The sequence below is a fragment of the Phycodurus eques genome, chromosome 17 (assembly GCF_024500275.1).
Source record: "Phycodurus eques isolate BA_2022a chromosome 17, UOR_Pequ_1.1, whole genome shotgun sequence".
Lineage (NCBI taxonomy): Eukaryota > Metazoa > Chordata > Actinopteri > Syngnathiformes > Syngnathidae > Phycodurus > Phycodurus eques.
Window position 1 is genome coordinate 9,215,786 of NC_084541.1, and position 27,553 is coordinate 9,243,338.

Consider the following 27,553-nt stretch of genomic DNA (forward strand, 5'->3'; position numbering starts at 1 on the left):
CTTGTGTTTGAACAGCACCTACCCTGCCAGACCGGTCCTCGTTGGAACCCTGCCACTCCCGGATTTAGTTCTCGGAGTTCCTTTGTTTCTTCCAAGCTGCAATAAACGTTTATTCACAAACTCACGTCCCTGTCCTCTCTGCATCTGGGTCCAACTTGCAACCTGAATCCTGACACAAACTCCACACAGGCGAGGCCGGATTTGAACCCAGGGTCCTCAGAACTTTGAGACGGATGTGCTAACCAGTCGACCACCGTACCGCTGAAAAAACTATAAAATGTTATTCTTAATTTTAATGACGAGTTAATGCGTGACACAAAGGTGAGTGGTCTTGCAGAGGCGCCTCACGCATCTCACTTTTTCAAATTCTTACTTGTTACACAACTTTAACAATAAGTTTGTAATCGTTGTTAATAGTGAAATGTAAAAAAAAAAAAAAAAAAAAAAAAAAACAGCACTCCATGATGTTAGCGTCATACTTTTGCCAAATACTTTTGTTTCATTTTAAATGCTATGGCTCCAGGGGCTTTCTTCTTTTCGAGGTTCCACTATATTTTAATCCCAGTTTTTGTGCAATCCTGACAACAAACATACCCTCTTAAAGCACTGCTGGCATTTAGCACAAATTGGCTCCTTTGGTTTTACAACAGACCTGTATGTGTGGGTGTGTTTGTGAGTGTAATGGCAAAAACACCAGTGTGACGCCTTAATACCGATGCAGCGTACCTAAAAAAAATTTGTTTTTGTTTTTTTTGCTTCGTTTGAGCCACACTCAGAGTGGAAAACAGGCCCATGTCCAACATATCAATGGCCCATGTGCTTCTTCTATATACATGTGGCTGCACCTGTGTGTTTGTACGCCCGTGTAGATGTGCGTGTATGAGGGCGTATGTTTGCGTTTGAGTATGACAGTGTATACTTTGTCGGCCCAGGGACACTTAGATTGAGTGTGTGTTGTTCTCTGTGATGAGAGTACGTGTATGTGTTTGCGTGAAGACCTGGTTCCATGTGGGTGTGTGTTTGATAAACTATGAAAGGATGTGGGAGACTGTTTGTCTCTTCAGTCAGGGTGAAAGCAGGAGAGAAATAGCAGAATGAGGAGGTGGACGGGATTTGCTTGCAACCTCTATCTCTAAGTCAATCTGCTCACAGTCACACAAACCTCTTTATCGCTCCCTTAGACAGAAGGGAGGGAGACAAGCAACGAGAGAGAGAGAGAGAGAGAGAGAGACTGCTTATTAAAAATAAGTATGTCATAAGTGGAAAAACAGAGGAAAAATGGAGAGGGATTCAATCAGGCAGCCTTAAGAAGATAAAAGTGGATTTTTCTCTCTAGGAGGATCACCAAACGTCATCAAAGTTGTGCCCAGACAGCCTCAGCTCTTAATATTTGTGCACTTACAGTATAGGCACCATGTTTTCATTGGTCAATTCATTACAATCTACTGTAATAACACCCAGTGCAAAAGTCGTATCCAAAAGTGTTTCAGCAAAAAGTGTGGTCTACAAACTGGGAGAATCAAAGAGGGGTTGTGATAGTCTGAAGGCCGACTATTGTGACAATCAGTCCATAATGATACAAATTCTTAACTCCTCCTATCTTCATATTGAATTAAACATGAAGGAGGGATGCTGCTTTTTGAATTACCAAAACTGTTCTCTATTGTTCGCGTGTTTATGTCATTTACAACGTGAGAATATTTGGGATTTGAGCTATTATTGAGTACCATTGTTTAGCTCCAATACTTGTATTCTAGACTACTACTATACTACTAAATGGGCAAAATATTAAGACACTGCAGGGGACACCAACCTTTTTGAACGTGAGCGCTACTTGGGTACTTATTAATGCAAAGTGCTACCAGTTGGATACACACTTCTGAAATAATGCATTTGCTCAAATTACCTTTAATTATAGGTTATTTTTAATAATTTATGGTATTCATCTTTGTGCAGACTAGGGCTGCAACTGTTGATTATTTTAATGATCAATCAGTGGATAGTCTTTTTTCAATTTTTAAACTTAAAACTTTCCACCCGTTTCTTCCGGTCAAATTTCGAATTGACTGCAGAAAATGCACAAAACATAAATTTATTATGATTCAAGTACCGTTTTTTTTTGTCTGTAAACGTGTCAGAAAATAGGAAAAACATTTTGATAATTGTTTTCCAAAGTAAAAGATGTTTGCAAATGTCTTTTTTTGTGATGAAACAAAGGAGGATTTGGACAATTTTAAGTTAAACAAGGTCTCTGAATGATTAATCGATGATCAAAAATGATTATTGATTAAATATTGATTAATTGATTAGTTGTCGACAACTAATCGATTTATCGTTGCACCTCTAATGCAGACATTGATCATGTCAATAATTTCTCACAACAATTATTAACAATGATTTAACAGGGTAGGAAGCTGATAAATACGAATATGCAACACTTTGGGCTCTATTTTCATAGATTGCAGAGCTGCGCTTGAACGTAAAAACTGGCCTAACTTGATTTTTGTGCAAGCGCAAGACTCTTTGCGCATTTGCCAATTTGGCACACTGGTCTGCGCCAAGATGGCATGCAAAAAGAGTGTGTCCTTTGACATCTACCCGGCGTATGTGACAATTTGGTGACTGAAAGTCTGTCTAACTTATACCTGCTCATACCACGTCTAAATTTTGGCACAAGGTAGACTGCTGGTCTAGCACAATTTTGGTGAATTTGATCAAGATGCAGGCAGACAGGTACGCGAGCTTTGCAAACATGTGTCAGATGTATTTCATTCATTGTAGAAATCAATTCATTTAACACATTATCCATTCATCCATCCAACCATCCATTTTCTGAGCCACTTCTCCTCACTAGGGTCGCGGGCGTGCTGGAGCCTATCCCAGCTGTCATCGGGCAGGAGGCGGAGTACACCCTGAACTGGTTACCAGCCAATCGCAGGGCACATAGAAACAAACAACCATTCACACTCACATTCACACCTACGGGCAATTTTAGAGTTTCCAATTAATGCATGTTTTTGGGATGTGGGAGGAAACCGGAGTGCCCGGAGAAAACCCACGCAGGCACGGGGAGAAATGCAAACTCCACACAGGCGGGGCCGGGGATTGAACCCGGGTCCTCAGAACTGTGAGGCTGACGCTCTAAGCAGTATTATTATTATTATTATGATTATTATTATATATTTAAAATCATCTCACTGGCCGTGGTACAGCTATAGGGGTATGGGGTGCACATGGAAACGAACAATCACGGAGGGGGTCTCCATGTGCCCACTCCACTGCACTAATCTGCTTTAAAATAAACGTTCTTTGCACGCTTTGACCCGGACTCGAACAAATCAGTTTCTTCTTCCGCCATGTCAAAGACTATTAAGGTGCAACTTGCACGCCACTATTAAAGGGAATGGGAGGAGCCAACTCGATTGGACAGGATTAAAGTCAGTTGTGAACGCGCCCACACCAGCGCAGACGTCCCACTTTACACCTGTCCACGAAATTACCAAGATCGGGTCCTCCTAGAGGTACGCCAAGCACAGCACTGGATTTATGCCAGTCACGAAAATAGAGCCGTCTAGCTCTATAAACCTACTAGGAATCACGATTTCTCATTTCTGGTGAGCAGGGCAATCTGGTGCCTGCACAATAGCAAAAATCATCGTATTGATTAACTACTGACCGTGTCTAACAAGACTAAGCATTATTATCTTTGTTATGGTGGAATTTTTGATACATCTCTTCTATTGGATCTCCGGTGTACCTGTTAATGTGAAATTGCTGTCAATAGGTGGAAAATGTTTTGTGCACAGTGGAAGTGTTTTCTTTCAATTCTACAGCCTTGCCTGCAGAATTGTTGCAAGTGTTTGCACACGCATGCCGCTTCTTGCATCACAACATTTTTATTTGGCAATCTTGTGGTCATAAAAAGCTGTAAATGTTGTACTTAGGCAAGGGCATGCCTCTATACTTGTGTGCCAGAATATGCATACAGTTTCAAAAACAAGATGGGATATCAACCTGCCCTGAATTGCACGCATTGACAAGGCATTAGTGTATGGCTTTAATTTACAGTGCAGATGACGAGGGCAATGATCGGGACGAGTAGGAGAGATCACATCTGGCAGTTCCGTGCTATCTCGGAACACATACTGTAGTTCTCTCCCATGCCCTATTGGCTGATGAGTTGCTATGCTCCTCTCTTGCACCTCCCAGCCCCAATCAAAGCCATCATGATATGAGTCAGCAGCAGCAATCAGACACACCGGTCACAATTCATCTAGTGAGTGTGGGGGAAACAGTGAAGTGCTCACAGCAAAGTGGGATGATGGCCGAAATACATTGGGAAAATTTAGCAAGCTCTGGTGTCATTTTCTCAGCGGCTTGGAGAGTGGAGCATGCTCAGTGCTGATGTTGGTACGCCCCCTCCTCTGTGAGATGCTACTGCAGTGTTTCACAGCAGGCTTGACACAATAGACTCTTAACAAGAGCATCAGAAGGGCCAAGCTCTACCTTCTCTGTGCTGTGTCAACCTTTTCTTTTCCATCCTTTCTCACTTTCCCCTCCTCCCGTTGTATCCTGACACGTTTTCTCCTCACTTTCTCACTCCGATCTTGTCTCACTCTCACCTCCCGTCTCTCTCTCATCCTCGCTCCGCCCTTATCCACATCTCACATGCTCCCGTTGCTACCCTTAAGACTGCGGTTGCCATGGTGACAGCCATGTTCTGCGCAAACGTCAAAGAGCCCAAAAGCGCCTAGGATGAGTTGCTTGTATTTTACCACTTACATTCCTCCTTGCTCTCTTTCTTCTCCGTGTGCCACACAGCCACGCTTGGTTTGGATTCATCCATCCATCCATCTGCTGTTTTGAAAACGAGGCAGAGGATGTCATTTTTTTTCAGGTCTTTTTATCTATTTTTATTTTTGTTTTGTCTGTGTCCCTGATCTCAGCTGTTGCCGAGCAGAGTTCGCTCAGATTTGGAATCTCAGCTGACCTTGGCACTGCTGACCTTGACAAATAAGCCCCTTCCTGGGGCCTCAACCTGTCAATGACATCCATTTGTGTCATGCCCCCCCTAAGGACACCAATCTTCAATGCCTCACATCTTTCCTCATTCATTCGAGGGACGCTTATAGTAACACGTGGAAAGCAGCAGAACTGGCAGAATATATGGTGAAAGATTTATGATTTATGCACCTCCTTGGGCTATACTTACCACCGATAGTGTAGCTAGAGTAGCAGATTTTGAAATCAGACAGTGTGTGTGTGCATGTTTGCATAACATACTTTACTGCATGGTCAGCTCAGGTGAGTGTTTAAGAGGTGAATTGCAGCAGATGTTTCTGTTACTATTATATGAATGAGGATTTCATTTAAACCATATGTACATTTTTAATGCAGAAGAATGGGCAGTGTAGTGGGTGGACCTTTGTGGGCATTGCCAGCTTTTTCAGTCAGCGAGGGTGGGTTTCAGCCCCTGTTGTGAATCTTACTGGAGAAACAAATAGTATAGAACATGGGTGAATGTGTTATTGATAGTGTAGTCCAGGAGTGTCAAACACATTTTTGACACGGGTCACATTGTAGTAATGGTCTCCCTTATAGGGTAATTATGACTGTGAGCCCATATCCATAAATGTATGATGGCTCCAAATTATTATATATGTACAAAAGTAATTGATGGTTTGGAAATCAGAAGCCAGTAAAAACTGTTTGTTCAACTATTATTTCACTTATTTGAAAAGGGGGATTTGTAAAAAAATAAAAAATAAATATATTGCAATATCTCAACGTTTTTAAAAGTGATGACAATTTGCAATTTTAGCATTTTAGCAAGAAACAGAAAGTAGATGCACATGATTTGCTTTTGCGGGCCACATAAAATGATGTGGTGGGCCAGTTCTCGCCCCTTGGGCCTTTATTTTGACACCTGTGGTGTAGTCTTTCACATACAAAAGCTGACTGTCAGGCACCTGACATGGGCTGTGATTCCCTCACAAATAATCCTGGTTGTAGACTTCCTTTTGTATGCATTACCTCTGATAGGCTCCAAGTAGTTGTTTTCATAGTTAACTTTTATGGGTGTATAGTTTCCCTTTTCAATCATCTAGTATTGTCAAGTTAGTTTTTTTTTTTTTTTAAATTAAGAGCTGCAGGACCCAAGCACAGGGAAGCAGGGAGACAAGGCAGGAGTCCAGGAATCTAAAAAAATGAATTTTAATTTAACAAAGTCCAAAATCTAAATACAAAGTGACAAAGAAATACCAGTGAACAAAAAACGAACCAATGCAAAAACATGACCAATGCAAAAACATGACAGGACTAAGGAGACATGACGTGACAACAATTCACCAACAAGGACTGAAAGAAACCAGGGGACTAAATACAATCAAACTGACAAGACAACGAGGAAACACCGTGACAAGACACGAATGGCTGGAGGGAGCTGATTGGTTGACACAAGATCGAGGGCTGACGAGAGCAGTTAGAAACTAGAAACTAACAAGCAGAGAAATACATTAAAATGGTTCACAAGTAAATACGACATAACATGAAACAAAACTAAATAATGTACACCACCAAAACAGAGATCACGACTGGTATCCATTTGTGCCCTTTTTTTGTGACCCTGAGTATGGACAATTAATTGGTATGTCTTTGTTAGTGTAGTTTTTAATGTAGTGCTGTCATTTTATATAGTATTTTTAATGTAGAACAATTGGAAGCATAGTTTTTCACATAGTTGACTGTCATGCCATTGTTTAAATCCTGTGCCTCATTCACAATCCCCCTGTAATTTACTGGTGACTGCTCCAATGTATAGTCTGCTTTTTGCCCCGAAACTGCTAGGTTAGGCTCCTGTTAGCCTGCAACCCTCAAGATACACCGCATGGAAAATGAATGGGTTATTGATAATGCAGTAGTTCACATAGCTGACTTTTAAGCAGTTGTCGCCAGCTCGATTGTAGGTCACTGACCTGTTTAGCATGAGCTTCATTTCCCTGGGAAATCATCCATCCATCCATCCATTTTCTATAGCGCTTGCCCTTATTAGGGTCACAGGTGAGCTGGAACCTATCCCAGCTGACTTGAAGGGGTTACACCCTAGACCGGTCATCAGCCATTCGCAGGCAGGGCATGTTTCATAGACAAACAACCACTAACACTCACATTCACACCTAGGGACAATTTAGAGTCTTCAATGAACCTAATGTGCATATTTTGGAAATCTGGGAGGAAGACTGTCCGGCGTTTTATTTACATATTCACAGTATGTTGCAGCCAAATGGGCAATCTCTTATCACATCCTGATTAAACTTGCTTTGACATTCCAGCTTCTCACACTACATAGTCCCATATATGGGGACTTTTCTTTCCCAGAATTGGATCTTGCAACTCTTTCCTGGCTAATTAAAAAAAAGACATTATAACACATCAATAAGTGTATGCTGCTTGAAGAATCTTGATTTTAAGACAGGGCAAACACAAGTCTACCGTGCTGCCGTGTAATCCACCTTTCACCCTAAATCACCTCCAACCCCCATACGACCCTGAACAGGATAAGCGATATATGAAATGTTACATTTGTTTGTGCCACTGAATAGAATCTTCTCCTTTTGAAAATAGAAATGGAGCCAATACAGTGCTTCTCAAAGGTCAAAGGTCACCTCCTCTTTGCTCTGTATTAATCCTTCTTTATTCCTGTTTCTCTGAAAGCAGCCCCCAACGCCCCTTATTTCATCTATCAAGAGCTAAAAGTCTAAAAAACATGATGTGCATTAACTACACACACTACACACTGAACCTTATATCGGCCTGATACCCATATGTACTTTGTTGGCAAGAAGCAGACAGACCTAAACAACATAGGCTAATGGCTGTTTAAAGTCATTATGTCTGCAAAGATAAACTTGTACGTGTGTGAAAGGGCAGGAGTGTTGTTGTGCAGCATCACTGTGATGATGTGCAGGTATGCCGCTGCTCTACTCCATCACGCTGTCTGAGCTGTCTCTCCTTTTCTGGGAGGGATTAGGAGGCAAGCAGCCATGGGGTCTGGGAAGCATTTATGAGCGGGGACATATGTACAAAGGATCAGTGTCAGAAAATATAGGGCTTGTGTCTTTTTCTTCTTCAGAATTTGCTCTACAAAGTCGTGCCCCTCCCACGCTGGCTCACTGTGCCCCTCCACCTCCAGACCCAGATCCGAGAACGGGCCACATCTGTTGAACAACAGCAGATGCTCAGGGAGATGCTTTCTCTGAATGTTCTAAACTCTTGTTTCCGTGCAAGTGTTGAAAAATAGAAATGCGACTGTAGCTCCACTTCCCACAGCTGCCGCCATGTTGTATTTCTTAAGAGCGTAAACTTTGTGATTGAATCAGATGTGTTGTTTCAGGACACCGTCAATCAATTCCTCACGACCATCCATTTTCCGTTTTCTATACTGCTTATCCTGTTCAGTCTCAGGGATCTGGAGCCAATCCCACCGGACTTGGGGGAAAGCAGTCAATATTCTTAATTTTCATACTTTTCAAGTGTAAAAATACGTTAAGTGCACTCTTAGGTTGTGCACCCATCAGATTTGATGGAGTTTCCATTATATTAACTCCAAAGTTGACTGTTTTCCTGCAACAGGAGCTTCCATGCAAACCTTCCTAGTGTGTCACCAATATTCTGAGATAAAAGTGCTATAATTTGCAACAATATCAATTAATTTTCTTTAAATATAATGACTAGAGAGGCACCGATACTGCTTTTTTCAGACCGAGCACGACGACCTGTATTTAAGTGCTTGCCGATGGAGAGCATCGATACTTCATAATGCTGTTACGTCTTAGACGTTTTTCAACATCGAATATTGTTCAAAAACTATTTTCTTGAGCATTGCAAAAGTTCCACTCAATTATACCACTTTTTAGAGTAACAAGTGACATTTTAACATCCAAATGCATGTTTTTCGAAGTCTTGCCACAAATTTTACTTGAATTTAGCCTGCAACATAAGGCACTTAAGTTATGTGGTGTCTTAGTTTGAACACTAGGGGGTATTATGTAAAAGGTGTACATACAGTAGATGAGCGATGAAAACAGAATAAGAGACGAAGAAGAACGTAGAGTCTGGTGGAATAATACAATGCCGTGTTACTTCTGTGTGCTAACTACAAAATAAAGTGAGTAAAAACTAAAAGAAATACAAAACTGCTTTTTGAGAATTCCACAAGTTATAAAATAAAAATGAACAACTGCAGTGATACTTTATCACAACACCGCTTACCTCTCATCACTCGATGTGCCGTGCGGAGCAAAACACAGTGGGCGACGGTGCTTGCCGGACGGCCCGAGCGGTGTATAATTTGTAGTCAGCTAAAATTGTTGTCATCGGTACTTACGTTAAAGTACCTCCACACAGCTGACATGGCTGGCTCCTACAAGGAAAATATACAGTATGTCAGGCTGTTGAAGTGGTATTGGTGTAGTAGTATCGCAGCATTTTTATGAGTACAGTACAGTACAGTATTGGAGATTGCCGAATCACAGTCGTACAATTATTGTCCAAAATCAATAAATCAATTATTGTATAAGAGTCTTGTAACTACACACTGCTGCTTTTTCATGCTCTATAATGCCTTCACAAACTGTTATCTGACCTTTCAATGTTGATTGATTGTTTTATACCACAATGTATTTTCCTCCTTTTCCCTCCTTTTAATGGCGCATCTTTTTTTTTTCTCTCCAGTTTTTGTAACTCTGCCAAGTGGCATGCAGTAAATGTTACCCACATATGCGTTTATATTGTTAAATGCTACAAAATAGTTTGTTTCCAGTTGAGCAGCAGCCCAGAAGGTTTGCAAACAGTTTGGCAGGAAGCCTCAGTTTTGAAATACACACCATCCCAGAGGTTCACATCTTCTGACATTGTTCTTACGAGCACATCCAGTCGTAACGGCTGTCGACAAATTTCACATTTCACAGGCTTGCATGTTTTGCGGACGTGCCTGATGGCGGTCTTCAGTTCCTCAGCACAGACAACTGGCTGTGTTACTCTAAATCTATGCGCCATCATCTTGATGCCCTCATTTCCTCTGTACTGACGTCACTAATCGTCACATTTCTGACACATACATAAACCACATGCCCACCCACGTGCACACAGGCTCAGCGAATGTCTCATTCTGGAGAATCTAGTAGGAAGTGAGTGTTGATATTGGGGGGGGGGGGGGGGGGGGGGGGATAGTATGGTAAGGTGGCAGATCTCTCTGCACTAAAGCCCCCTGCCAGGAATCGGTTACCTCTGCTGACAGATTAGATTATTGGCAACAGCCACAAGGAGAAGAGAGTAGAGGGGAAAGAGCAGTTAGGTTTAGGTAAGCACCAAATCAGACCAGACTGGCATGTCCAAACCTGGCCACAGGTTGACCTTTTGCACATCTCTTGCATCGCAGATGAGGCATGCGTTGTTGAGTGCGTTGACCTGTTAAGACATGACCCCTTAGCTGCCCCTTACAAACTGCGCTACTGCCGCCGCCTCCTCCCAAGACATGTCAAGAATTCTCCTTGGGCTGCTCTCAGACAAAACCTGGGAGAGCCCAGCAGATGACTCATCCACCTTTTTTTTTTTGTTTTGAGTTTCAATGGCCAGGTTTCATTGAGAGCCACATGATTCTCCGCTTCACTCAGCAACAGCCTTAGATAAGGGTTCCCCCGACCTCTGATCCTTCTTAGCAGCTTAAAATGTTCAGAGCACACACTTAGGGACATGAGAAATTAAGATAAAAGGATGAACCACCGTTTACATTACAGGGTCCTCAGTTTACTGTGTTGCCATACAGCGTACAATGAAGTAAGAATACATCGTCACACGGCACAGGAAGGCTTGCCCCATTTTCATTGTGCTTCCTCTTTTTTTTTTTTTACATTGTTGGTTTCTTTTAAATATATGGCCTACAAGTGTTTTTCATACAAATTTACTGAACAAATGAACAAGATTTTGGTACAGAACTTGCTTAGGTTCACAAACTATGCTTCACGAACAGTCACAGCAGGAAGATTCTGTTGCGTTTTTTCCTCACAAAGCGTATACATCCTTCGCTCCGTACGTCGCATATTTCACACACAGGTGTCTTTTTGTTTTTTTTGCTCTAAATGAGACCTCTCTATGGCTTCAAAGAAAGTGAAAAGTAGGAAGTGGATAGTCTATTAGGAAGCCTAATTTTATTAATGTTTTTATCCAGATCTGCGCCAAACTTTTTAACAGGTTCTTGCTTGGTCTGTAAGCCACCCCTTACTTATTATTATGACTTAGTATTGGTTATGTAGTTGTTTTCATATTCCTGCGAGTTGACTAACTATGGCATGTTAATACTCAATAGAACACAGACCTCAGCCAAAGGTTGAAGCTGTAACAAAAGTGATTTATGTTTGTGACATCAGATGACAGGAATGTACTAATCTAATTCCGGTGCGGAGGTGACAGTTTATGACTTAAATGGCAAAAATGTCAATTAAAACATTTTTCAAAAGTAGATTTTTATTGCATTTAGTGTGCAAACTACTTTCTATTTCATGGAGAATGATGTAAGATATTAAGGTGTTGTGATATGTGTAATGAGATGGAAGAATTATTTTGTGTTACCATTGTAAGTCGAATGTCAAAAAAAAAAAGAAACATTTTCTAGCATTGCATGATGGGTTCTCCCTCAGCACACGTGTGACTCCTCCACAAATAGTGGTCAAAATCATATAGTTTATGCATAAGGTCATCAAAACAATACATCTTGCTTCTCATTCTCATCTGAAATGCAGTTTGCATGTTTGCAAAAAAAAACATAAAGAAAAAAAATCAACTAAAATCTCTAAAAGAACAAAACAAAAAATAACTTGTTATAAAAAACCTCTTTCTAACTGCAGTGTTCTCTTGCTGGCCTTCACCTCAGTCAAGTTCTTGATTTCCTGTCCTAACATTTCCCTGTTGCCCCGCTTCCCTCCATCCTAGCCTATACATGAACGAGACCTCGGGGATGAAAACGCTTTTGCAGAAGGGTCCTGTCTAATATTACTCGCCGTTTCAAAGATACGATCTTGTTTAATGAATCTGGATTCTTTCCGCCGCGTGGGTATCGGTGACACCTGGCTGTAATGTGGACTGTGAGGGAGTCGTGCATCCACGGGCGTGTTGCGACTTGCCTGTAGCCAAGTGGGAGTCGGGGTGGGGTTGGGAGGGGGGGGGGGGCGTGTGTGTGTAAGGGAGGGGGGTTCTGACAGACAAGAGAGGGGAAGGAAAAGATGATTTTGTGTAATTTTGTAAGAAGTAGTCTGTCACTGATTGGGATCTGACTTTTGGCACCCCACAAGGCCCCCCGCCCCCCACCACCACCATCTGCACCCATCTCCTCATTGCTCACTCACACGTATCTCCTGAATCTGAACGCATCAAATCAGACCCAGATGTGAAGTAGCTTGTGACCCTGACAATAAATTGGCAAGGGCAGCCCCGCCCGCCCCACCTCCCCCTCCATCCCACCACCCACCCTATCCTTTTGAGTTATCTGGGTGGGGTCAGCAGTGCAAGGAGGGGGTCTTGGTCTCATTTGGGCACGGGTCATTACTAAAGAGAAAAGATGCTCGTCGAGGAAACCTTTTTTTGTATGGACCACATGGGACTTTTCTCAAGGGGGGGTCCTCTTGGTGCTTAATTTTGGCTGCAGGGCTTGTAAGAGTCACTGCTTATCGATGGGAAATGCCTTCCTCTTGTCTCCTCCCTTCTTCCGTGTACTCTCACTTTTCTTAAGCCGTCCCCACCTTTTCTCTCCCTATTTTTCCTCCCTCTTCCCTCCTTCCTCACTCCCGCTCTGTCCCTCTCTCTCTCTTTCTCTTTCCCTGCTGTGAGGAGTACGTGGTTCCTTGCTGTACTTGATTGGTGTGAGTCTATATAGGAAGAGAGACGCTCCAACTGGGCTCAGAGTCTGCGGCTGCCCTCTTGCCACACGTTCCCGCCACCGGACTACCTACTTTTGAAAAGAAAACATTTTTTTTTATTTCTTATCTTATTTTGGGGCTCTTTGACTGAGAGGATTTACTTCATTGTGAAAGCATGACAGAGAATAGGAGGAAAGATAAGAAAGGGAGAAAGAAGGGCGGTAAGAAGGGGCAAAAAGAGAAGGAGGGCGATCCCACTCAAGGTAAGAGGAAATTCAAGGTGCACAATAATTTCCATATTTGCATGAGACTGTAAAGGAAACAAATTAAAAGGAAGTTTGTGTTGCTGAAGTATCACCCTCGGCTTATCAAAGCTTGCCGCTAGGTTGTCACATGCATATGTCTCCTAATGTGGACAGCGTGTAGAGACACATCTGGTTTGGCGGCAGGCTGGAATTGTGGGGAAGTCAAACGGTGTGATTTGTGACCTCATTGTTTTCGGGCTTTCTCTCAGCCTTACAGAGAAGGAAATAATAAAATTAAAAAAAAAGTTAATTTGTGGGTTAAAATCTGATTAGCCGTGATTCATCATTATTCCCACAGAGCGAAAATTATGTAATAGTGTTGTCTGTTTGACATTTTCATTGTGGAAGTATTTGTGGAACACAATGCAGTACCATAGCTTAGTACACATTCGGATAGGGTTAATAATTTATCAGCTTTTTTAGTGGTTTTTGGATGTCAGTGATGTACATAAAATTGCGTCTTTATTTTTTGCTTCCATGTCAGAGTATCACTAGAGTCTTCCCGGTCACAAGTGTAGCAAATGTGCTTGCTCACTAGTGGTTGCATGCAAGCTGCAGCATGTCACTGTAAACTGACCTCAGGTCATGGGGAAGCCCACCATCCCCTGTTTCATTGAAATTACTTTACTCTGTGTGCTGTGACGTTTGCTTCTGGCTATCTTCTGTTTTTAACTTTCTCTTTTGAAACTCTGTTTTCTTTTCTTTTTTCACGGTTACAAAATATGTTTTATAACACGTACGTGATAGTGATCTAGAAACAGTGGAATACTAAGAAAATGTTTTGGGGGAGCATCTTCATTAATCAGCAAGCACTGCAACAGATCTAATCTAATGGCATCTACATGACATACAACAGAACATACAGTTGGTTTGCATGTTCTAGTTTCACAACTTTCATTAAGCCAAGGCATCCATGTTACATCAGAAAAATCTCACAGCACACCCCCAAACAAAAATGTCCCAAAAAGTATCAATACTGAAATTATGATGATTTCATCCCAATGTTAATGACTCAGTGTGAAATGTGGGCCTTTTTAATTGAACACAAGCTGATATACTCGAAGGACGCCATGACTTATTCTGTTTTATGAATGGCAACAGGTGGATGCACAGGTTTATTTTAACTTCTGCCATCTAATGGAAGCACTTTTAATTGCTCACAATATAAATCACTGGCATAGAGACACGAATATACACATATTTTTAATTAAAATGATTTTTGGGAAAATTAAGTGAAAGTGAATAATTTCCTGCAGAACCCCTGATGATCTCTCATGGCACACTAGGCTGTCACGGCACCCTGGTTGTGAACTGCTATTCTAGTGTATAGATCAACATACTCGAACACAGTGCTGCTCAATCATGGATATGATGCCAGCAAATAAAGTAGTATGTGGCATGTCAGATTTAATCATCCCAGGGCTTTTTCATTTATATCCGAAAATGACATTGAAGCACAAGTGCACAGTGCAATGCAGCAATGTGATTTTCAGATCGCCTTTTTTTTTTTTTTTTTTTTTTGCTCTATTTTCTATGCCAATAATCTAATTACAAAATTCAACTCCTGCTTAAGTAGCCCGTGTAGTGTCCACATTCACAGTGCACACGGCATCAAATTGAGACTGTGAAATGTATCATGCAAGATGAAAAGATTGAGAGTCTTAAAGCTCTGTAATAAGTAAGTAGCCACCTTGTAATTATTGATGAGTAAGCGTCACTGCTGAGAGCAATAAAATACATTCAAAAGAAGCAATGATGGCATCTTATTTAAAAAACAAACACACATCTATGAAATTTACTGTATCGGTATGCTACCCATATTGTTTTAATGCAAAATTGTTATGATATTAAATTATAATTACAGACCACCTCCATACAATGCAATATGACTTTAAGATATGAAGTTAAACACAAATATCTCAAGTCATCTTTCCCCACTGAAATGAATGGAAATGCCATTATTTCGTTCCATTCACCCCCCCCCCCCCCCAATTTCTTTTTAATAAGAAAAATAGCACTCTACTTCCTGACGGTAGCATAATACAAACATATTGTAGGTGGAGATGGTCACAACTCTTCAGTAAGATGCAGTAATATTTGTCATTTTTCGCAAACAGTGACGACTATATGACTAAATGCTTGTGAGCATTGTTATATTGTCTGTGAGTATGTGTTGCTCCACCATTTGTGTTCAACTAAGTTGCTTGAAGGGTGATAAAGTAAATTCAACATGTGTTAGCAATAAGCTAATAAACCTCATTTTTTAAGAATTTAATCTGTCATACATCTGCTTGCTGTAAAGTGAGTTGAGTGCACTGCCACCATGCAGCATTCATACTCTGTCTTACATTTTTACTTGCAAGTCCGAATGATGGCTTGTATCTTTCGAAAAAACTTAAAAGTCAGGTCAGATGAATCAAGTCGAGTATTAATATTTTCAAGTTTTTTGTTCTTGCCCTAACAATATCCTGCATTGTTTTAATTGATGGTGCGTGGTCCAGCATGTGCTTGCTTGTGTACATGTCCTTGTGCGTCTGAGGAGTGTCAAATGTAATTGTATGTAATCTGACCAATGAGTGGCCTGTCAGTCAAGAATATGACAGCCTTATCCCCTCTACTTTCATCTTTCCTCTTAATGGAACTTTGCACGTTTTTCAAGGGATGTGATTTTCCCAGCAGGTGTTAAGTTCACTAAGGGTTACTACAGCCACACTGAAAAGAAAAAAAAAGTTGAGAAAAAGTTGCAGTACTAGGAAAATGAAGTCACATTTTTAAAGTTTTCTCTGTAATAGTTCAACGCTGTTGTCGTTATTTCTCCTCAATACTACAACTTTATTATTGTAAAATCTTGCTCATAATCTTGTAAAATTATAATTATATCCCTGTAAAAATTAATTTTTTTCTTGTAATGCTATGACCCTTATTAAAAAAATCTTATTTTTAGACTTTTATTCTTGTAAAAGTAAAATTATCCTTGTAATATTATAACTTTAGTCTGATATTGAAGCTTTATCCTGAAATAGAATACGAAATTCCCATATTATTACAACTTTATTATCATACTATTAGAGCTTTATTCACATGAAACATTTTATTCACATGAAACATTTTTTCTCAAAATCATGATGATTTAAATACCCCAATTTTTTTTTTTTTTTTTGGAGTATTGTTTTTTGTTTTGCTTTTTTTTTTTTTCTTCTTCCTTTTCAGTGTGACCCTAATGTTCGTACTATGTAGCAGTGAGGCCACAAGCGAGGATGAGCTTGCTGATTTGGTGCATTTTGCAGCAGCAATGTAAAATTTTTTTCCAGACTCAAATATGTGTGTGTGGTTGAAAGCCGACACTCTCATGATAATGCTAACAAAGCTGGCAAAATGTTAAATTCTTACAGAAGAAGAAAAGACACCTGGGGGGGGGGTGGCGTAAAACTGGGCAACTTTGTTCTCATTCTTCTGCTGAAGAGGAGGCCACAGGCACGTAATCAACATTGACATCAATGCGTTGAAAAGACAGAGCCGCTTGTGAGGTTGTGGAACTCCTCGCACAAAGTGTCATTGGCCTAAATAAATACGCATTTACTAGCATTGTAATTGTACTGACCATCCATCTTGTGTCAAGACAAAACACAGGTTTGCATCCGGTGCGGTAGCTGTTTGTGAGTGTGCGTGCGCAGCGCACACGGACTGCTAATATTTGGTTGTGGAATTGAAGAGCCTCCTTCATCTTGTGCCAGATCTTTCTTATCATGTTCAAACACCTACCAGGCACTTTAGAGCTTCAATCGAAGCTACTGAACTAAGTCAGAAACAAAATGCATCAATAATCAGAGGAGCTGGCGACATCTCAAACTGTTCGGCAATGCGTATGTTGGTGTGGCCGCACAACACGGAAAGCTAATCAAAAACAACACCTTACAGCTACTTGATTCATCACTAAGCTGCAAATACAGCAGTAATGTGCCTATAAAACACCTTAATGCATGCTGAGTGGAGACTGTTTATTTTGTAAAAGCGAAGCTCTCAGAACATACCTACACACAAAGCACAGTGGAGTCTGAACCTTTTAAATGCACTGTACTCACAAGTCACAGCGGTAGGGCAAATTTAGCTCCAATATGAAAAGGTTCAAATAGTAACCAACAATTGAATGAAAACTAGCTAAATAATAACATGACCGATAATAAACTAAATTTCTATAGCACTGAAAACGTCATAATAAACATATTGTAAATGAATACCTCTGGAGGTGAGTTTTAATTTCTTTGTAAATGCAGCTTTTGTATTAAATCAAAATGGTATTATGTCACAAGCGCCTCTAACAAAGTGGCTGGTGACTACATTTAAAAGTCGTTCACAGTTGTGCTAAGAAATACAAGCAAGCTACTACATTTCTTTTTCCAACAATTAGGGAATATATCTCCGTTTTTCTCCTCTCTCCCTATTACTCATTTTATGTTTCTGTATACAGTATAAGAGATGGATGCCATAAATTAAAAGATAAATAAGTTAAAAGATAAATGGATGGCTGTTCACCGATGTCCATAGGTGCTTGAATGAGTTTATCTTGAATTAGCAGTTAATAATCTCAAATCTTTTCTTTTTTTTTTTTAAATTGTAATTGGCTTCATAACTTTAGAACGTCACACATTTCATTGGTGCATCGAGCAGGATCGCTGCTACCGAGGCAAAGGATAAGGTCTGTTCGCTGATCTTCAAGAACTGGCCGATATCAGGAGAATAATCCTCCTTTTTCATCTTTTTTTGGTGCTTTTTGTGGCACAATTGGTGCATTCAACTTCCCGTGTTCCAAAATACTGTGTGCACTTCCTGGACACAAGTCATTTACATGAACTGCAACACAAAGCAGGCCTTGCTCTCAATCCAAAACACCCATGTCACTTTAATAGGCCACTTTTTTTTTTTGGAGCAGATTTATTTGAATTATATACACTATCAATGTGCCCGACCTTTACTGGCGACCAGTCTGTCTTTTGCCAAAAGTCAGCTGGGAAAAGCTACAATGATCAACTCCTCTACTGGGGAAGTGAACGAATTCTAATGACTGCATCTCACAGCATAGGAATAGAAAAATGCAAAATGCACTTGAATCAGATTTTGTTAATAAATTTACCATTCCAATGGTTACACTTGATTGAATCTATACAAAACGCTTTAGGTTACGTGCAGGTGACTTTCATCAGTACAAAATTAATTGCATGAACTTTGCTGAAAAAAATTCCAGCGAGTATATGATTTCTAGCAAACAAGCATGCAAATGTGGTTGTAACTCTGATGTTTTTAAATTTTTTATTTTAATTTTAATTTTTGGCAAACATTTTTGTCAAACCTCATTCCATGGTTGGTATAATTTAAATGTAACAGTTATGGTACTGTATGTTAAAGATAAATGGTGAGTAAAGCGATGACTCGTAAAGAGAGGAGCGAAGTGATTTCATATACTGTATAACCTCCATTTACTTTATCCATCCATTTCCTGAGCCGCTTATCCTCACAAGGGTCACGGGAATGCTGGAGCCTATCCCAGCTATCAATGGGCAGGAGGCGGGGTACACCCTGAACTGGTTGCCAGCCAATCGCAGGCACATTTAAACAAACAATCATTCGCACTCACATTCACACCTACGGGCAATTTCGAGTCTTCAATCAACCTACTTTATACTATATTTAATTTCCATCACATTTGGAGTCATAAGCCAGTGAAGTGAAGCAAAACGGTTTGGATCAATAAACTCTGAACTGGTGGATATTACTAAGTAAGCAATCTAATCTGCCAATTAATGTGTAGTAACCACACAAAAGAAAAGCTAACATACCATGCAGTGTGCTGACAATAACTGCCTGATTCGCACATTTTCATTTATCATAACAAAGAACAAAGTGGACAGTTCTCTTTTAATTAGGGGACAATATCTAGATCCATCCTCCTTTATGTGTACCCAAGAGTACACTCCCGACCTACACTGCAAACAAGGGGTACTGAAAAGTGGGACACATCTCGCATATTTTAGGACACTTTACAATGAAAATGTAATAAAATGCATATTGCACTGAACTGAACCATACCCCTTCAAGACACTAGACTACAGTTATGACCAACATCCAGTTCAACTATATAGTACGACAACAGCTACACTGAACAGGATAAAAACAGTATACAAAGTGGAGGAAGTGACGAAAGGAGGGATTAGGGAAAATATTAATGATAGTTTTTAAACAGCAATCAATGCTGAAAATATTTCTGTGCATGTCAGGTTGAGTTATAAATCAGGAACCTGTTCTCAGAAACAAGGATACACGATAATTAATGGAAAGTTATGTATTTCAGGGGTTATGATTTTAGAAGGCAATTTTTTTAAAACTAAAATGCTCCAACAAGGGATGCACATTCATTGACAGACTACAGGCACTTAAAGGGTATAAGAGAATCTATTTCTGAAAGTCCTGTTTTCTTGTCAGCGCTGTATTGAGTAGTATAATGCTCTCCGAAAGAGTTAGCCGTGTTTTTCTAGTTGAGATGGAATCAACAGCACCTCTCCTGGTTGCTAGGGCTGAAACGATAAATCGACTACCTCGATTACAGTAAAAATTGAAGCAAAAAGTTACAGACTGGCTAATCTGAGTCTGCAGCAGCCAACAGCACTCTCATTCGCCAAGACACCGGTCACTCACTTTCATCCGATTACATTAATAATTGATGGCTTAATCAGGAGAGTACTCAATTCTAAAACTATTCTGTAGATGCAGCCCAAGTTATCGCACTCACATTTTGCTTCAATTGCTTCAAGATGTAATTCATGAACTATCAATTTCACACAATCAAAAGGAATTTTAGAGATCATAGATATCCACTTGTCCATCCAATTAGTATCATGTTTTTGTGGCATATGATGCTTGTCTTGCTTGAAAATAGTCAAGTTAGAACATAATAGTATAGTGCTACAATTTTAACTAAAATAAGTTAACACTGGAGAAAGGATTGTGATAAAGAGTAATGAGCATTCTTGAACAGTCAGATGGAGAAAGAAACCATATGCTGTTATTGTAAAAGGTTGCATTATCTCAAAGGCTTTGAGTCATATTAAAACGATGCACCAGCTAATTATCTGGTGAAAGCAACTTCCTTGCTTGCGGTTGAGAAATGATCTTTTAGAACAGATGTTACGGTGCACTAACTGGTCCTCAGTCGGAACACCATCGGCCCAATGCAAAGGTCTCGAGCTGTCTCACTGGGCAATTTGTCTCTGAACAGCATGTAGTGAAGTGGCATAATACCAGAATAATCTGGGATACTTTGTCCGGGGGAGGGGGGGTTTTACAACTGCATGCCTCAGATTCCTCCCCTAAGCTTCTGGAAGTAAATGAGAGATGTTGACTCAATTATATGAGCATTTGTTAATTCATCAAGCAACTTGTTCTTAAAGTCGGTGCGGTCGCGCTGACTTTTCCAACTGTTGGCCCTGAGCGTGAGCCGCTGACATGCCACACAGGCCTGAGCGCTCCGTTTTGGCCCTTTATTGTCCACGTTTGCAGCTGCCCCTCCACTTCAAAAGCAGACAATCAGGCGCTTGCAGAGGCCCTGAGTATATCATTGCTGCGTGACACATTTCCCACAGGTGTCAGGCAAAAACGAGACGACCGTTTGAGAAATCATGACTCGGGGAAAAAAAAAAAAAAAAAAAAAGACTTTATGTGACTACGGTCGACTTGCGCTCTACTTCATGTGTGTCCAGCAAACATCTCCTGTGCGATGGTTTCCTCATCAGGCGACCCACAGAGGAGCATCCACTGTATATCACACTGCGTGTGCGCTGCCAGGAGGTTCATGGATGTCATGTTGTGTAGATGAAAGAGCCTTGAAGATAGACGTGAATATGAATCTCTATGGAGAACTGTTGAACATCTGTGTCGCGAAGGTAGAGAGAAGTGACGGCTCCCTGCGTCTTCATTACGTTTGTGCATGGAGTGGTCCTTCTTCCACATCTGGCTTACCGATAAGTGTTTCTGTAACTCTTCCAGGTGAAGAGAAAAATTGTTTAATTTATTTGGCAAGGACAGACCTGTGTTGAAGCAAAGTACTAAACATTTTTTGTGTTTGTTTTTTTATGGGGCAACTTCATTCTTGCTATTCTTTCTGCCGATGACAGGATGACAGGCTTTCCTCAGGCACCGTGTTGGGCCAAATCTAGCAGAGTGGAACGTGTAAGGCCATATAGCGCAGATGTTGTTTAGGCACTGTATTCCATATAGATGGGTAGGTTAACGGGCAAAGTCAGTTAAATAGTAACATTTGGAGACTGGAGTCAAATTCAACGTTTTCTTGCCACGCTACATTTAGAGGTAAAGGCCAGTTGATGAAAACGTTGGTGCACGTTTGAGTATTCATGAATGCAGGTTCTTTTCGTACAACACATCCCATACAGCCTATTACAGCTCAGGTAAAAAATATGTTTAATGGGAAACATCTGGACGTTTAAAGTTCTGCATGTGGTCCTTCTTGATAAACCAATAGCACCTGACACTCCAGTATGTTCAGCCCTTGTGTATGCACTGTGTTCCTAATTATTAACTGTATGTTGTTTTGTTCATTTTCCTAAATACAAATTAAAGTTAATACGATTTTTGGAACATCAATATTTATATTAGCATCAACAAAGGTATAATAGTGGGGACACTGCTTTCTGTCCTTACATTAGAGGAAATGCTATTAAACTTTGCCCAACAAATTAGATGGTAGTCTCAGAGCCCATCTTCAGTATCACCTTAAATATCTCATCCAATGAACTTTAACTAATTCCATGTGTATTTTCAGCCTCTATTTAATTTGAGGCGACAGTAATTGCCTCCCAGAGTTGCTGTTTGGATGTATACTGCCATCTACCGTCATAGGTTCTTAATAGGGTTGATGTCAGGGGATGATGGTGGTGAAACCATGAATATTTCTCCCTTCATAGCCATCGCAGCTAAAGCTTCTATGGTATATTTAACAGTGTGCAAAGGTGTGTTTTTCTAGCATGAGAATGATTTTACTGCAGAAGCCACAGTTCAGAGGTCATTTGGACAACTTCAGGCACCCTATATGAGCCTTCCATTTCACTCCCCATAATTGTAGCCCAAAACATCACTTTGTCACCTCCTTGGGCAATTTGCAGCCTTTTCAAGACACGGTGGCCATCCACCAACTATCAAGAACGGCGACATTTAAAGTAACACCACATTTATTGGCGATAAAGTTGTGTGAGACTTAGTCTTCAAGGATTTATGAGCTTACTGCAGATAGGGTGGCCGAAATATAGCTTTATGCCCGACTGCAAGCCTTTAAAGGATGCTGCATCAAGAGGTTCTTGGGACTCCAGAGACCCCAGCAGCTTCAAATACCTGCTTGCTGCTCATCAGAGGTCTTTTAACAGCTCTTCTATTAATACGATGCCTTTGCCTAACAGACATTCAGACAGACACAAATTTCTTTGTACACCTTTATCAGAACAAAACAGTTTGCCAATTTTCTTTTTAACAGTATGATTATTTTCTTGAAATGTCCAGTCTTTTTATATCCGTAAGTGATTTGACTGCTTGATAGTGTGGAACAACCTGTAATATTCCTTGTAATTAGGCTAATCTGGGAGACCTGTCTGAGATTCATACCAGTGATCTAAATAGACAGGTTAAACAAAATATGCCAAAACTTCCCCAGAAAAACAAAAATGCAAAAGTTTACTTCACTTAAATCCTATACTGTTTGCATAATAATTTGGAACGCGGCGTATATTTTGCTATGACTTCAATAAGAAGCTATCTAAAATCTTCAATTCATTACATGACATCCTCATGTATCCATTTTCTGTGATATAGTATCCAGTCCAACAAAGACTCATCTGTCTTATTTCAGCATCCCAACTTCCACGTGCCATAAATACCAAGTGGCTGACAGACAAAAATATAAATAGATGCTGCCGATCTAAAAATACTCTTTGTTATTGAGCTGTGTTTGAGCTATTTTGAATGTGACTTTTTTATGTCATCGCCTGATGTCTGTGAAAATCAGATTGCACTGTACACCGCAAACCCTGTGGAGTACTATAGAATAAGTATGTATCTTTAGTATTTACCAGAGGTGTGAGTAAGTCACATATGGGAAAAGGGCCACTGTGGATAAGTTAGTAGAGCTGCTCATCCAGTGACTGCAGGCTTGGCGGCTCAAATAGACCGACTGTCCGCTGTCAAATTGTCCTTGGGCGAAACACTTAACTCCAAATTGTCCACAGTGGACCTGGCAATGCCTTGCATTGCGGCAGCCACCCATTGGTGTATGAATGTGTGTGTGAATGGGTGAATGTGCGCCTCTGTGAAGCGCTTTGGGCAACGGGATGGCGTAGATGCGCTATACTGTGTAGGTGCACTTCATTTACCATTTACGTGCAAGTCCTAGTATGAGTAAGTCTCAAGTTTTAACCTTCAAGTTTCAAGCAAGTCCCAAGTTAATGTGGCGAAAAGTCAAGTCGAGTCCCCACTAAATTTCAAGCAAGTCGAGTCAAGTCATTTCTTGGGTTAAGAAAGTCATGAATCAAGTCATACAATGTGCAGTGATGCACATTAGCCATTTTGCACTTCGTATCTGTACTTGTGTTAGTTAGCCTCCTAACACATTCACAATCACATCATTTTATATGATTAAAACCAATATTCATATTGTCCATTACTTTATTGTCTTCTCAATTAAATTAAACAACAAATAACTGACATGGAGTTAATGTTTGACCAGCAATGAATTAGCTAAACTGTGACTTCATGTTGCTTGCCTATCTTTGTGGGTTTAATCATGACAGATGAAGTTAGATGTTGTAGTTGTTGTGTCTCTTATTTTTGAGTTTCAATCCTTGCATGTTGCCATTGTTATTTTCCTGATTTTATTAAAAACTTTAGTCTTGAATCCAAATGTAATATTCTTTGAAGCGCCCTCCATGATAATTGCTTCATGAGCACTTCACATCATAACATACTGGTGAACTGCCAGGTTTGCGCACACTAATAGAGGAGATTTTTCACTCTCCGTTGTTGTTTTTTGTTTGTGTTGTATGTTAGTGTGCCTCATTCTGACTGGCAGTTTCCTCTCGTACTATTCTGAAGTGAAAAATAAGACGAGCCTAAACCAAAGTGAGACAGGGCTCAGCCGAACTGGCACAAGAAAAAAAACATAAACAATCATTTTGAAGTTGTAACATGCTTCTTGGGTTGCATGAAAATGCTTTAAATTAAAAATACATTTTAAGGGCTTTGTGTCCCCCAAGTTAAATAAATATAGTTCTTCACTTTTGTATGATTTTCTACTAACATCAAGATCTTGATTGCGAGAGCCAGACTCGACACATTAGTGACACACACACACACGCACACACACACACACACACACACACACACAAACGCACACACACACACACACACACGCACACACAAAAGGCAACATCACTGAGGCTTTTCCTTTCCTTGCGGACATGACAACTTCATCAGGTCATGAAAGTAGGACACTTTCGACAGAAAGAGGACATGGGTGGGTGGTAGAGGAAAAAGTTGTTATAAATGCATCACAACTGCAAATTTTGTGTTCTCATTGCTATCCTTGACGGACTTGAAAACAGCTATAATTGGAAGCATTAATCAGCTAAGCATTCACATGATATCGTGAATGGAGAGAGTTTTTGTGTGTGAGTGAGGAGGAGGGGGGCATCTTGGCCATCCCCTGATTGACCCTCATTCACCCCGGCTCACTCTCCCCACCCTGAGTGAGTCTTCCCCTAAACATCTGTGCAGCTGTCAGCTGGCAAGTGTTTGTGTGGCTGTGTATTCTTCAAGTACTGTATGAGTGTGTGTGTGTGTGTGTGTGTGTGTGTCAAAGATCATTTTTCATAACCTAACGCATGACATTAATAGAAGTGACACAATATTTGGAGTCACGCACACAAGAGCAGCAGCCTAAAACATGATTTACCCAGTAAGCGTTAATTCTACAGTGGCAATTGATTGTAGATGTTTGCTATAATATCTTGTGTTATATCCGATAGCAGGCAATTGTATAGCAAGATAACCAGCTTGAAAATGCACCTGGTTGTGAGTTTGACGTCAACTTGATGATGCCTCTGGTGTCAACATCTGCTGGTCACATGAGAGACTTGTTAGCTCAGTCCATTGAGGGACACTTGGCTCCATACTGCCTTAATGTCCTCTTTGTTTTCTGGTAAAACACAAACACACAGTGGAGCATCAATTGTGCAAACTAAACTTTTTTTTTTTAACTCAAGAATTCTCAGTAACTGTTTCTCTTTTTTTCCCCCTCGTCTGTTTAGCTTCAGCTCCAAAGTTAAAACCAATGAAGAATCCATCAATAGTGGACGAAGGAAGCAAGCTCACAGTCAAGTGCGAGGCCACGGGGAACCCTCTGCCGACCTACCGATGGTTCAAAGATGGCAACGAGCTGAAGAAAAGCAAAAAAATTCGAATAAAGAACAGCCAGTGAGTACAAAAAAAGTACTAAAAATATTTAATACTGAATACTAAAGTAAATGATGTTTAACCAGCAGTGTGTAAATGTATAGTTCAAGAACATGTTTTAAAATTAATCACCTTTGCCTTTAAAGGAAACATATTATGGAATATTAACGTTTTAATAGTTGCAATAAATAGTACAGTAGCAGATCCAGAACGCCGATACATAATTATACAGGCTACAATATTTAACAAACTTTACACAATTGTATACGCTCCTAATAAAGATGATCCAGCCTTTTTTCACATGCTCTTTTCACACTTCTTAAACTTGTCAGCCAATTCTACAATTATCTTGGGAGGTGATTTTAACCTTACGCTAAATACCCTAATAGATCGCTCATATATACTTGAGCAGCATATGGACGACTTTGGTCTTGTTGACATATGGAGGCTGAAAAACCGTACAAAACGAGAATACACATTTTCTTCGTCAGTTCACCGCTCTTTCTAAAGAATGGATTTTTTTCTTTCAAACAATTTGGCAGCTCAAAGAATTACTCCCAAAATACATCCAATCATCATCAGCGATCACGCACCAATTTCTCTCAATCTAAAAATTTAGTCAAGTTTGGGACCCTCACCAACATGGCGTATAAGAAAAAACAAGGACAAAAATCTGAAAATGGAATTGAGGAAAAATTTAAAAACCTCACAGAAGAATATGCAATTAATCCATCAGATAAGATTAGAAACCAACTTCAAAAGGCAAAACATCAATTAGACGTTATTTTATCAAAAAGAACAGATTTTCTTCAACAACAGTTAAGATACACTAACTTTGAGTACAATAATAAATCAGGAAAATTCCTTGCGAACCAACTTCAGCGCAATAAAGAAAAGTAATTAATTACAGCCATTCAAGATTCAAACGGTACACAGTCACTGCTAGAAATAAATGAAATATTTTAGAATTATTATAGCATCTTATACGCATCTTCAAACAACCCAGACCAAAAATAAATGTAAACTTTTATTTAGGATCTAAACATTCATCAATTAAATACACAAATTAAAGACAGCCTTGATGTTCCTTTAACCATCACAGAATTACATAACGCATTAAAAAAAAATCTGCAATCGGGATGAGCGCCTGGCCCGGATTTCAGGCCAATACTAGCACCTCCATTTTTCAGAACGGTCGAGGAGATAAATGATAAAGGTCAAATTAGTAGCCATATGAACACAGCTTCAATTAAATTATTACTAAAGTCAGGTAAATACCCCACTCTCGCAGCTAATTATTGGCCCTTATCACTGATTAAGGTAGATGTCAAGATTATCTCAAAAGCCCTCGCAGCAAGACTTGAAAAAGTACTCCCGTCGATAATCCACTATGACCAGACAGGTTTCATTAAAGGTAGAAGTTCCACAAATAATGTCTGACGTCTGTTAAATTTAATAAGCATGTCACAGCATAAAATTCTAAATGCGATCATCCTGTCACTTGACGCAGAGAAAGCTTTCGATAGTTAACTGGGCTTTCCTGTTTGCAGTACTTCATAAATTTGGCTTTGGAGATTAATTTATACATTGGATAGCAACATTATACAATTCGCCGAAAGCGTCAATCACCACAATTAGGATTACTTCACAAAGTTTGACTTTACAAAGAGGAACTAGACAAGCAAATCCACTCTTACCAATGCTATTTGCAATATTCATCGAACCGCTTGCTGCCGCTAAAGTAACATTAACTTAGTTACTTTACTGATTACTTGAGCTTAAAAGTAACTGAGTTACTTTACTGATTACTTGATTTTAATAGTAACTAAGTTA

General features: G+C 40.1%; 1 protein-coding gene across 3 annotated transcripts in view; it reads left to right on the forward strand.

Annotated features, from left to right (window-relative positions):
• The window catches only part of nrg2a (neuregulin 2a), a 127,474-nt gene that overhangs the window by 32,252 nt on the left and 67,669 nt on the right, over positions 1-27,553 (forward strand). For 2 of the 3 annotated variants that reach the window (XM_061702979.1, XM_061702978.1), the window contains exon 2: positions 25,576-25,741. In XM_061702979.1, coding sequence (XP_061558963.1) covers positions 25,576-25,741 — 166 coding nt within the window. Of the gene's footprint in view, positions 1-12,880; positions 13,175-25,575; positions 25,742-27,553 lie in introns of those variants that run through there. The other variant, XM_061702977.1, reaches the window with a different exon arrangement.